The sequence below is a fragment of the Humulus lupulus genome, chromosome 4, assembly GCF_963169125.1.
Source record: "Humulus lupulus chromosome 4, drHumLupu1.1, whole genome shotgun sequence".
Classification (NCBI taxonomy): domain Eukaryota; kingdom Viridiplantae; phylum Streptophyta; class Magnoliopsida; order Rosales; family Cannabaceae; genus Humulus; species Humulus lupulus.
The window spans coordinates 153,809,052-153,820,411 of NC_084796.1; the positions used below are offsets into that span (position 1 = coordinate 153,809,052).

Sequence of the window (11,360 nt, forward strand, 5' to 3'; positions counted from 1 at the left end):
GACTACTTTAGTGCACTTGTTTCCACACAGCTTCCACATCCTCCTATATCCTCCTTTAGCAATTCTCCTTCACAGATCACGTCTTGGATGCGTTGGTTCAGTGTCAAGAAATGGTTGACTAGCTCTTTGATGATCCACTCTGTAAAACAATGCATCCTTATCTTTCGTACCTTTCTTATCCTCCTTGCTAGCTTCCTTCATTTCACCTTACTACAAGAAAAAATACTTTCAATATGGCCGAAAAAGTTTTATCAAATATAGACCACAACATTTTTTTATGAGATAAGGAAAGCGGTGTTATAGTAGGTCAGAGCACTTTGCATAACACTTTTCCATAGTTATAGACATGTGTTATGGCATAACCTACGATAACATTTTTGTTGTGTTATTTTAATAGTTAGATAAGTATTTCATTATGCCATTTATAGATAGATTATATAACACTTTTTGTACTTATAGAGTAGTGTTATGATATACTTTATAATAACATACTTTATGCATTATAAAAAATAGTTTGCATAACATAATTTTATGTTTATAAACCAGTGTTATTGTAAAAGATACAATAACACATTTTTTGTATTATTCTAATATTTGGATATGCTTGAATTATTATTATATAAACCTGTACATTATAATTATTTTTTATTGCTTTAATTCAAACCCGCTTAATTTAATATACTTAATACACCCTTAACATTGTACAAATATATTTTTGAGTACCAATTATATGATTCATAACACATATAACCAAATAATTGTGTCAAAATACATTCAAGATTATCTAAAAAACAATCCAAAAGTCTTAAGATATTCAACACTGCCTAATTAACATAAACAAAACAATCTCACAATAGTCAACAAAATAGTCTTAAACAGTTGCATATTCAAAAGTAAAGGTAGGAATTCATGAACTTCCAAATGTTAGCACACCAAAGCCTTCCAAATCAGATTTTCTTTTACACTTCACTTGTTGAATCTGGTAAATAAAACATAAAAGAAAAACTAATGAGGTCATGAAATATCATATCATTCATCTAAAATAGTCAATAATATCATGACGCATAACCAAATTTGCAATAATTGAGTTTGAATAATAAACAAGTTATTATATTACACACATTACTACAACTATCTATACTCAAGTGACCTTAGAACTTTAATTAAATGGTGCATAATTGTAACGCCCTACTACCTTAGAGCCGTTACTAAGTGTGTTTAAAATGTGCAATTAACTCGCTAAGCAAGGTTTTTAGAACAAAAGTGTGATTAAACAGAAAGTCAAGGTTGTAATCTTTAAAAGTACTCTATCTCAATAAAAGTTCCAAGAGTTTAACATTTGGGATCCCAAAATATGTTTTGTAAAATATTTACAATTCAAAATAGGTTTAAAGATGACTAATTATCAAAAACATAGTTTAATACAACAATTTCTCGAAATGCCCCCAACCAAAGAAGTCGGGCAGGCCAAACATGTACGCGCCGCCCCCATGCTCTCCATACTCATGGCTGGTTGACTTTCTCCTTGCCTTTACCTGCAACAGAGAGCACCCGTGAGCTGAAGCCCAGCAAGAAAACTCATACAGCACATAACATACGCATAACATATAACCATTATGTCAGATAATCTACAGGTAAACAGATAGTCTATAAGATTCTAACACATATGCGGCCATGCCGTCCCAGAAGCGTTAGCAAGGCTTGGGTTCTCGGTCCACACCGTAAGGATATCCCATGTACCCATCGGGGTCTCACCTTAACCATAAGCACTTCATGTGCAAAGTGATATTCCCGGCCCCGCTACCGTTCTCGGCCTTCCCCGTTCTCGGCCCCTCGCTGTTCTCGGCTGCTTTGCCGTTCATTCTACTATATCCACACATATAGCATACTTAAACAACATTCAAGCATAAAATAATCCAATCAAAGCTACACCCTAACAATAATGCAATCTAGGGCTGCGCCCTGCAACAACATTATGGGCCCAAGCCCTACTCTACAGGTGCTACAGTTTTCTTACCTGTATGTCGAGCTTTTCGATGCACCAAAGTCACAAGCACGGTCCTCTATCCCGATCCTCTCCGAAAACCTAGTCACAACACATATAAAACACTCTTTAATACTAACCAATCCAAAACCACTTCCCGGGACCAATTCCGCACTCTCGGGACCTCTAATTTCCTAAAGCAATGTAACAGAGACATCCCCCGAGCCATCAAGGGCCACGGCGCCCAGAAGACTATCCTGATCCTGATGCATGCCTGCGCCGCGGCACCAAAGAACAGGGCTGCGGCACCCCTATGCGAACCCTGAATTCTGGGTTTTCCCCGAGCCAAAACACTCCCAATTCAACCTAAACACATACCTAAACACCAAAACCAATTTAAAACCACAAATAAACCATCTAACAACCTATAAACACAATCCACAAGTATAAACACATAATCACCTCCATAAATCACACTTTGATTCCAAATCTCAATAGTTCAAACCAGCAAGTTAGAAACTTAGACAAAAGCCTACAAAAACCTAAACCATGCTTCAAATTCCTTAAACCACAACAGAAATAAACCTCATAATTGCACAGAATCCTTACCTCAAGTGAAGAATTTGACCTTAAGCTCCCTTGATTCCAGCATCAAGCTACTTCCCCCTTGATTATCCAAACTGAATTTTCCAAACCAAACCAGCCATATTTCCTTTAAATTCCCACACTTAATCTTTGAAAATCAAACTTAAATTTAAACAAGAACAGAGCATAACTCTTACCTCTGAATAATCCTAGCTTAAACTTGATTTTGGTTGCCTCAACCCCCTTGAATTTCCTCCTAGGTTTCAAATTTCAGCTCTCCTTCTTGTTTCCCTTTTTTTTCTAGCTTTTTCTTCAAATTTCAGCATAAACCAATATGTGACTAAGTGTTATACGTGGTTCCTATTTTCCTTCAGCTGAAGCTTATCTACCCTTAGCCAAATGACCATTCTACCCTTCCATAAAAATTCTTCCTAACTAAACCTCAAGGACACTTTTGTCATCTCATCTCTATTACAATTCTACCATTTTCCCATCACAACTTGTTACTCTCAGCAGTTACTAATGGTTACTCAAGTTACTCAATTACCATTAACCATTAATTCTCAAATTTACCAAAATTCCCAAAATACCCCTAGGCTCCTGCCAAGCCGGGTATTAAAATCCCGTTGTGACTTTTGAACTAACTAGCTCCCTAGGACCGCCTCGGCACGTGCATCACATTAATATCACCACACTCACGTGGTACAAATCACATAATACAATTATCATATTTATGCCCTCAGCAGCTAAAATTACCAATTTACCCCTAACATACAAACGAGGCCCACATGCATATTTATACCACCTAAACATGCATTCTAATCACATATTCATTCAAATTAATATATTATCATGTTAATTCACTTATTGCCCTCCAGGCACGCTAATCAAGGTCCTAAACCTTATTAGCAACTTGGGGTGTTACAATAATATTAATTCAAGTTACCATGGACGCAGGCACTAACACTTCCAAAAAACATCAAAGCATAGTCTACTCTATCAGCACCACTAAACAAGGAAAATAGTGAAACAGTGCTACTGCCACTGCTAGTTTTATTTCTTTCTCTTAGAGCCATATTAATAAGGATTCTTTAGAAAAATAAACTAACGATTTATATATATATAAACTGAAACTGTAAGCGTAGAAGACTTACCATCCAAAGATCTGAAGCCTAAACTGTTCGGGGACTGGTGAGGGAAAGCCGAGAGGTGTGAGTGCGTGATTGTGTGTCTCAGGAAAATAAATTCAGTGATCTATCTATGGAGTGGCGAGGAGAAAAATCAATTTCAGAAAAGAGGGACAATAAGGCTTTGGGGTGCTGAAGAGGGAAACGAGAAAATCATAAATAAGGTGTCACCAGAAATCTCAGCTTGTGAGATATATATTACAAGTGACGCATAAATTGTTGACCACTCTCTCTAAGATAACTAATAAAACTATACAATCATATATATGTACGTAGATTTATGTAAACAGCAGCATTGATAGGGTTTAAAACAATAGAATTTTATCATTATTAGTACATTAATTATTATTTTAAACAATTTAAATGATGGATTTTCTTGCAGAAATAGAAGTCTAATATTTTATAGGGCATTCATTAATTGATCATGCAACATATCTAAATACAAGTTGGCACTGGACACAGATCCTTCTATAAGCACATAAACATAAAGGAGAGCTCAGGCATGAACTTTGAAGGAGCAATGATAGTAATAAAGTATATGTGGAATATTGTTAAACCGCAGAACATGATCAGGAAAAGTGGAGCCTGGAAACACATCATCTCCAATAGCAATGCCTACAATGGTCCAACAATTCAAATTTTATTACATCATCCATTTTCCAGCATAGATAACAATGTAGGGGAACACAAACTTTACAGGAAAAGCAAGCACATATGTCTACCTTCATAGATTCCATCTGTTACATGGGCTATGGTATTGTACATCTCATTAGACATTCCACCATGTAATGGAAAAGAGAGTTATTTTCCACGACAATGTATACAAAACTTGTCACTTGCACTACATGGATTTCAATACTTTCTTAGAATAGCATATCTATAGAGAAAATCACGTGTAAACTTTATGGAAAATTTTGAGATGCTTTTTCAAACAATTAGTTATCAGTTTGAAAATCAAAACATTGAGGTCAACAAAATCATAATGAAACAAAAATGATAGAGAAGAGTCAAAGTGTATACGCATAGATTTGGAGACAAAACCAACAGATACAGGTCTGTACAGCTTGCACTGAATTATGTTGTTAATTGTTCCGACTGTGTCACCAATCTTAAAGGCTCTAGCTTGAATACCTCCAACAGTAACTGGGCCAATAACAACCTGCAAAACCATAAACAACTAATTAGTTCAGCTTCAACGTCTTCATAATCAGCTAATTGCAGATGGCATTGCAATAGTTCTCTTACCTTATTGTTAGACCGTGCATAAGAAATCAATTGCTTAGCATCTGACTCGAGTACACCTTCAGCAATGATAGCCACAACTCGAATGGTTGGTTTCTTCAATGCATGTTCATTAAAAAGTACTTGTGTAGGAGTTCAAAATACCAATTGTTAATGAGCATAACAAGTACCCACCTTCTAAATGAAGCAAAGTTGATAAAGACATCAGTAGTAGGGTGTGCTACACAAACTACTTCAATGCTACAAAAGTAATCAATAGTCAATATGAAGGTAAGTCAATCTTAAACTCAGAAAAGAAGAAGAAAAAAAAGGCCAACTAATAGTATAGTCCATTTTAGATGTTGTTTACTAGCCTTATGTTCCATCTTCGAAGTCCAGAAGTAATAGCATTACTATCTTGTGCATGTAAAAAGACGAAAAACTTGTTTCGTCTATTTTTGTGCTTAATAAATTATAAAGATATTTACAACAGACTCTAGTGAGTCTCCTAAAAATCAATATACATTAAAAATAAAAATTAGATATATAAATTTACATGTGCTAGTGCGCACATGTGCTTGTGCGCACATGTGCTTGTGCGCGCATGTGCATGTTTGTGCATCTATGTTTAGGGGAAGCTAATTGAAATGGTTAATCAGTGTAATATGTCCATTATAAACAAATTTTGAGACTGACATCAAACAAAATCATAAAAAATACGTGTACATGGACTTAGAGGAGCATAACACAACAGTACACTTTCATTTTGCAATTGACGTTCATGAACATTTATTCAATTTATGACTGTCTAAGAATCAAATCAAAGCAAATAAAGATGTACGAAACATAAAACAGAACATGAAAAAAAAAGGCATACGATGAATGGACTGGGATGGCTATTTCTTCTTGACCAAAAAAGAGTTTCTAAAATCCCTCGGCACCTGGGTTAATGATTCCAGCAACTGATGGTGTCTCCCTCCCAACGTACACAAGAATATAAAAAATTTATATTACTACTGAACTATAATTCAATAAAGACAACATAATAAATAGTTAACTGTATTATATATCCCTATACATGCCACAAAGGAAGCCAAAGTCCAGCATCCGCTGGATTGGAAGTTGCTAATAGTTGTAAAACAGTGCTTGTGTAGTGCGAGAGAACAGTTGTCCGGTAGCCATTGTGTAGAATCTAATATAACATGCCTCACAAATGATAACAGATTATTCCTTATTAACAGGTTTCAAATGAAAAGGACAAATAAGAATAATAATAGTTATAAGTCTTATGATGGAAGAAGCACTCAAAAGATACACTCATAAGTTAACAAAACCATGCTTATTTTCTACTCGAATTGCAGAAAAAATGCCATGCATCCTCATGTATCTTAGGTTGGAATGTGCAAAACAAGATTGTAATACAATTAAAAATTTCCACTTGATATAGTAACAACACATGAGATAAAACGCAGGAGCTGACTTAAAGCTGAAATTGAAAGAATAAATAAATAAACCCTCTTTTCCAAATAAATAAATAGACCCTAATTCTAAATACATAACAAAGAGATAGATTTTACCGAATCCAATTTAGAGACTCCAATAGAGAATGTGTGATGGCTGGAGTGAAGAGGAGCATTGAGAATGGGATGTTGGATGCTATTGCAGGGGCAAACGCAACATTTAGAGACTTAGCAGCATTAGTGGCATCAAATCCGAATATATTATCCCCTGTTGCACAATATACAAATAGGTCCCCAAATTAAGATCAAGTGGCAATTAAAAGAGATTGAGTTGATTGGGCAAGTGGGTATTAATAGAGCAGAGCTAAAACATAATTAATTCCAAGAAAACAAACTAGCACAAGGTACAGACTTGCAGTCACAGACTGAACAACCCAACTAGCTATTATCATGTACATGTTATTTTCAAAACTGGGTTGTCAATTTTCATGGCTAGCAAAGCAAGTTCTATTCGCTAAAAATCTCATTAACAATTACAAACCCTATTAAAAAATTTGTTAATGTAGACAAATCACTTTGCTAATAATCATAGAAAGAAAAACAACCCCAACTTAAGGATACCAAGTCAGTAAAAAAGAAACAAAGAAGGAAAAGAGAATATTACCAGTGAAAACGATGAGATTGGATATCTCGGCGAGGATCATGAAGTGGATGAAGGCGGAGGTGTTGAGATCAAAGAAACCCTTCTCCTGTCTTGGGAGCACATCAAGACAAGGAGTGGACTTTCCATCACCAAAGTGCATACCTGCCACTTGCAGTATCTTAAACTCACCATTGGACCCAAATTTGAGCTTCTTTTGCTGATGGGTATTGTTCAGTTGGGCAGCTAAATCCAAGTCCATTTAGAGCTGCGACACCATTTGAACTTTGAAAACTTACCCCAAAATCTTAAATCCAAGTCCAATTCAGAGTTTCAAGCTCAATTCCGAGCTTCAGAAGAGTTTGATAGCACCTAACCACCATCAACACGACCGTAACTCCCTGGAAACACATGCATTTCAAAAAATTAAGCTAACCTCAACTATTTTCTTCAAGAACATGAAGAACACAAAGAATCTTAAGGGTCTGATTTGTTCGCAATTAGAAAATTGTGTTTTTAAAAACTGAGATTCTGAAATGAAAATCTGAATTTTGTAACTAAAAACATGTTTCTGAAAATGTGATTGGTTCAATGTCAGTAAACTGTTTTTGAGTTTTAAAAAAATGAATTTGTGATTGGTATTAAATTTGAAAATATAACAGAAACTGAATATGTGATTGGTTCAGCTGAATCTTAATATTATTTTAATTTTATATACATAAGTTGTATAATATTAAATTGTGGTTTATCAGTAGATTTAATTAAGTAAAATTTAATTATATTGATAAATTAAAATGTAATAATAATGTATTGATAAAATTCATAACAATATTACATTGTCATTACTTTTGATTTTTTTCTAAATTAAAGTTACATTTTTTTAATTAACTAAACGTTGTTGTTATAACTAAGCCACATTTGTCCAACAATGTCATCTCTAACATTTCCCATCTAAGCCATATACGCTTGACTAAAATTAATCTCTGGTGCTTCAGAAATTCCTACTTCATCTCCTTCTTGTTGGTTTTCTATTGTTGTATTAGATTGCCTTTCAGTTCCCTCAATATCTTCAACAAGTGTGGCATCAACTGAATATTGTTCAAACATTCTATTATTAATAGAATGCATTTTGATCCAGTTGTGGATAGTACAACATGCTATTGGTATTCGATGTTGCTTTCCAAGCAAGTATGGAGGCATTGACATCAAAATTGGAAACCTGGCTTTTAGAAGTCCAAAACAACGTTCAATCACATTACGCAATGATGAGTGCCTATAATTGAATAACTCCAACGCACCTCTAGGATGGTTCCCTCTTCCTCTAAAGTGACGTAAGTGATAACGTTCACCACGATATGGTGCTAGAAATCCATACATATTTGGAAAGCCAGAATCAACAACGTAGTATTTACCTATATTAAAATCACTTATTATTAATAAGGGAATGTGAAATAAAATTATAATGCATAAAGACAAGTGTAATTTAAGACCTGGTGATGGCATAGGAAAGTTATCATATTTTCTAATTGCATCAAGAAGCACTCGAGAGTCATTGGCTATTCCTTCCCATCCAGCGTAGACATAAGTAAACATCATATTAAAGGAGCATGCAGCCATTACATTTTGTGTTACATCTACTTTTCTTCCTCTATATGCAAGTTGTTTTAGAGCTGGTGCAACTGCACTTACATGAGTACCATCAATTGCTCCAACACAATCCTACAGAACAAATCAGATAATTCATTACCAATTTCAATTAAATTGATAAGAATTATAACTAGTATTTTATTAAAATTAATAAATAAAATTTACCTTAAACCATGGGAAATACTTCGGATTATTTTGAATTTCTGCTTGCACAGTGTTAAAGTGAAGAGGCCTTATTACTTCATTTCGTAAATAACGCAATGCATCTAGCACTCTGCCAAACTGACGACAAACAGTTTCTACCGAATGTTGAAATCTTTCGGCCACAGTCTAAACTCGTTGGTTATGTGTTACTATCCATAGAAACATGAGAACAACTTCTTCAACATTAATTACCCTGTCATGTTCTATGAATTCCATTTCAACTAATCGACGACATAAAGATCTAAAAGTATTAACGTCCATTCTAATTGTGTAAAACAATCTACCAGGATGTCCATTTAGCAGCTCAAGTAAATATTGACGTCCAGACATATCTTAAGTGCGCAGTGGTCGTCTAATCTATTGACATTTTTGCATCTCATGTATTTGATTAGCCATGAGAACTTGACCAATTAATTCCTTGCTTGATGAAGACGAAGTATCACCAAATAATATTTCAAACACCTCATCTGAATCATCCATCTTAGGTACCTAATTATGACAATAATAAAATTTCAATCATGACAATAAACACCAAGTCAAGTTCATTACACATTATCTAAGAAAATGTAAACTTCATGGTTTAGTAGTATATAACAGACAAAGTCATAATAAATAAATAATATTAAATCACTCCAACAATGAATCAAGATAAGCACGTCGACGCTCCTCATTCATTCTCATGAATATTCCACGCCATTCTGGGGTTGCTACAAACTCATGCAACACTTTGAGGTATATTTTGTTATCCAGATCTGGAATACCATCAAGAATGTTTTGACAATCTTCCGCATTATAAGAATTAGAGACATTGCTGGTTTCCTCGTTAATTCTCCTTTCTCTCGATTCATAATACTTACGCATAGTCTCACTCTGTGCTAATGATGCCTCAGTCTTAGCAGAAATACTTTTTGCAAGTTCTTCCATCACTTGGTTGAAGGCAGAATTAGTCCCTTTGTTCTTTTTCTCTTTTGGTTTTGGTGCATCTGGTGGAGTAGAAGTAGCTCGATGACGTACACCAGTAACTTCTTCTTCCTCTCCATAATTATCACCATCAAATTCAAAACCAACATAAACATGTGATCCAGTGCCAACAAAATGACGCTCTTGTTGGCGTTCCTCAACTGAAGAAGGGGGAAGTTGAGTGGAGGCATAACTCATACCACCAGTGGTTGTTATATTATTGAATATTTCTCCAAGCATCTCATAATGTTGCAATCTTTTTTTTTCGAAATCTCTTTGCATTTGGATATTTCTACAAAAATCCAAAAACACACAACATTACTACATAACATGAATTTAGAATAATCAAGTAATCAACAACACAAATATATTATAAGTCTATTACCTTTAGATAAGTATCCCATACTTCATCACTTGCTGTAACAGTATTTGTTTGAGGATCCCATCCCATACCATTTTGTTCCAAAAGATGAGAAAATTCTCGATGTGCCTTTCTCAATCGATTGAATTTGGATTTCAATTGAGGCATTTTATATCTCTTTCCAAAAGAATTAAATATGTCATTTTCTAGTTTTAACCATCATTTTTTGTCCAAGGTTGTTGTTTGCAATCCTTTTTTGGCCTCTTCATATAGAAGATTAATAAAATGGGATTCAATAGCCGCAGGCCAAGAAGCATGATCGTCAATGTCTACATTCTTCGCATCCATCTAATCATAATTTTAACTATCACAATCTATGTCTTCATAAATAATGCTTATTTTAAATTTATTAGCCCAAGTTTTCAAAATCAAACATTCAAATCAAAGAATTCCAAGATGTAAAGAAAGTGGAGTGAGTGAGAAAAAGAGCTCACCTCAGATGTTGCAGATTGAGAACAAAGGGACTAAAATGTTTCACTACCATGCTTGTTCACTGCATTACAACATACAACGATTAAAAAAGTCAATTTTACCATAAATATTTAATAAAGAAATAATTATGCAAAGAAGATTTTCTTTGTGTTGCAACCAAAATCTAAGCACAAACTAATATAAGTCCAAGAGTTGAGTTAGCTCACAATCAATGAGTTTGACTAATATATATATATATATAGATCCAGTTGATTGATGGACATATATATATATATATAATATCAAAAAAGTTATACTACAAGTTTAAGCAAAATATGCACTCGTCAAGTTCCCTCACAGCAAAACAAAGTATGATTTGATGTTATAAACTTATAATTAGCAAAACGTTTCTATATTGCATCAAGGTCTAATGATTTAAATCATTGATATATGGAGTCTAATAAATATTTGACTAATAGCAAGAATAAGCATTGCATTCACAAATACCAAACATACTTATGTTGATATCAATTACCAAAAATGTATTCAAAAGAAAACAAATTAAACAAAATCAATCAAGCGTGTGTACTAGAGTATATATACACACATCAAAAGCATCAAACTCACAAATGACTAACAT

General features: G+C 34.2%; 1 protein-coding gene across 1 annotated transcript; it reads right to left on the reverse strand.

The window, feature by feature from the left end:
* Positions 1–8,028: 8,028 nt before the first annotated feature.
* Positions 8,029–9,408, reverse strand: LOC133832604 (protein ALP1-like). The gene is made up of 4 exons (XM_062262923.1): positions 9,331–9,408; positions 8,890–9,054; positions 8,568–8,796; positions 8,029–8,489 (listed from the first exon to the last, which is right to left on the reverse strand). The coding sequence occupies exons 1-4, from the start codon at positions 9,406–9,408 to the stop codon at positions 8,029–8,031; spliced, it is 933 nt and encodes a 310-aa protein (XP_062118907.1).
* Between the last annotated feature and the right edge of the window lie 1,952 nt (positions 9,409–11,360).

What these genes read in the sequence shown, in the direction of transcription:
- LOC133832604 (XM_062262923.1), bottom strand. Translation starts at nt 9,408, where the DNA reads ATGGATGATTCAGATGAGGTGTTTGAAATATTATTTGGTGATACTTCG. An exon ending in GCAAGGAATTAATTGGTCAA is followed by an intron (nt 9,055 to 9,330) that starts GTTCTCATGGCT and finishes CAACGAGTTTAG; the next exon opens with ACTGTGGCCGAAAGATTTCA. An exon ending in CTTTCCTATGCCATCACCAG is followed by an intron (nt 8,490 to 8,567) that starts GTCTTAAATTAC and finishes ATTTTAATATAG; the next exon opens with GTAAATACTACGTTGTTGAT.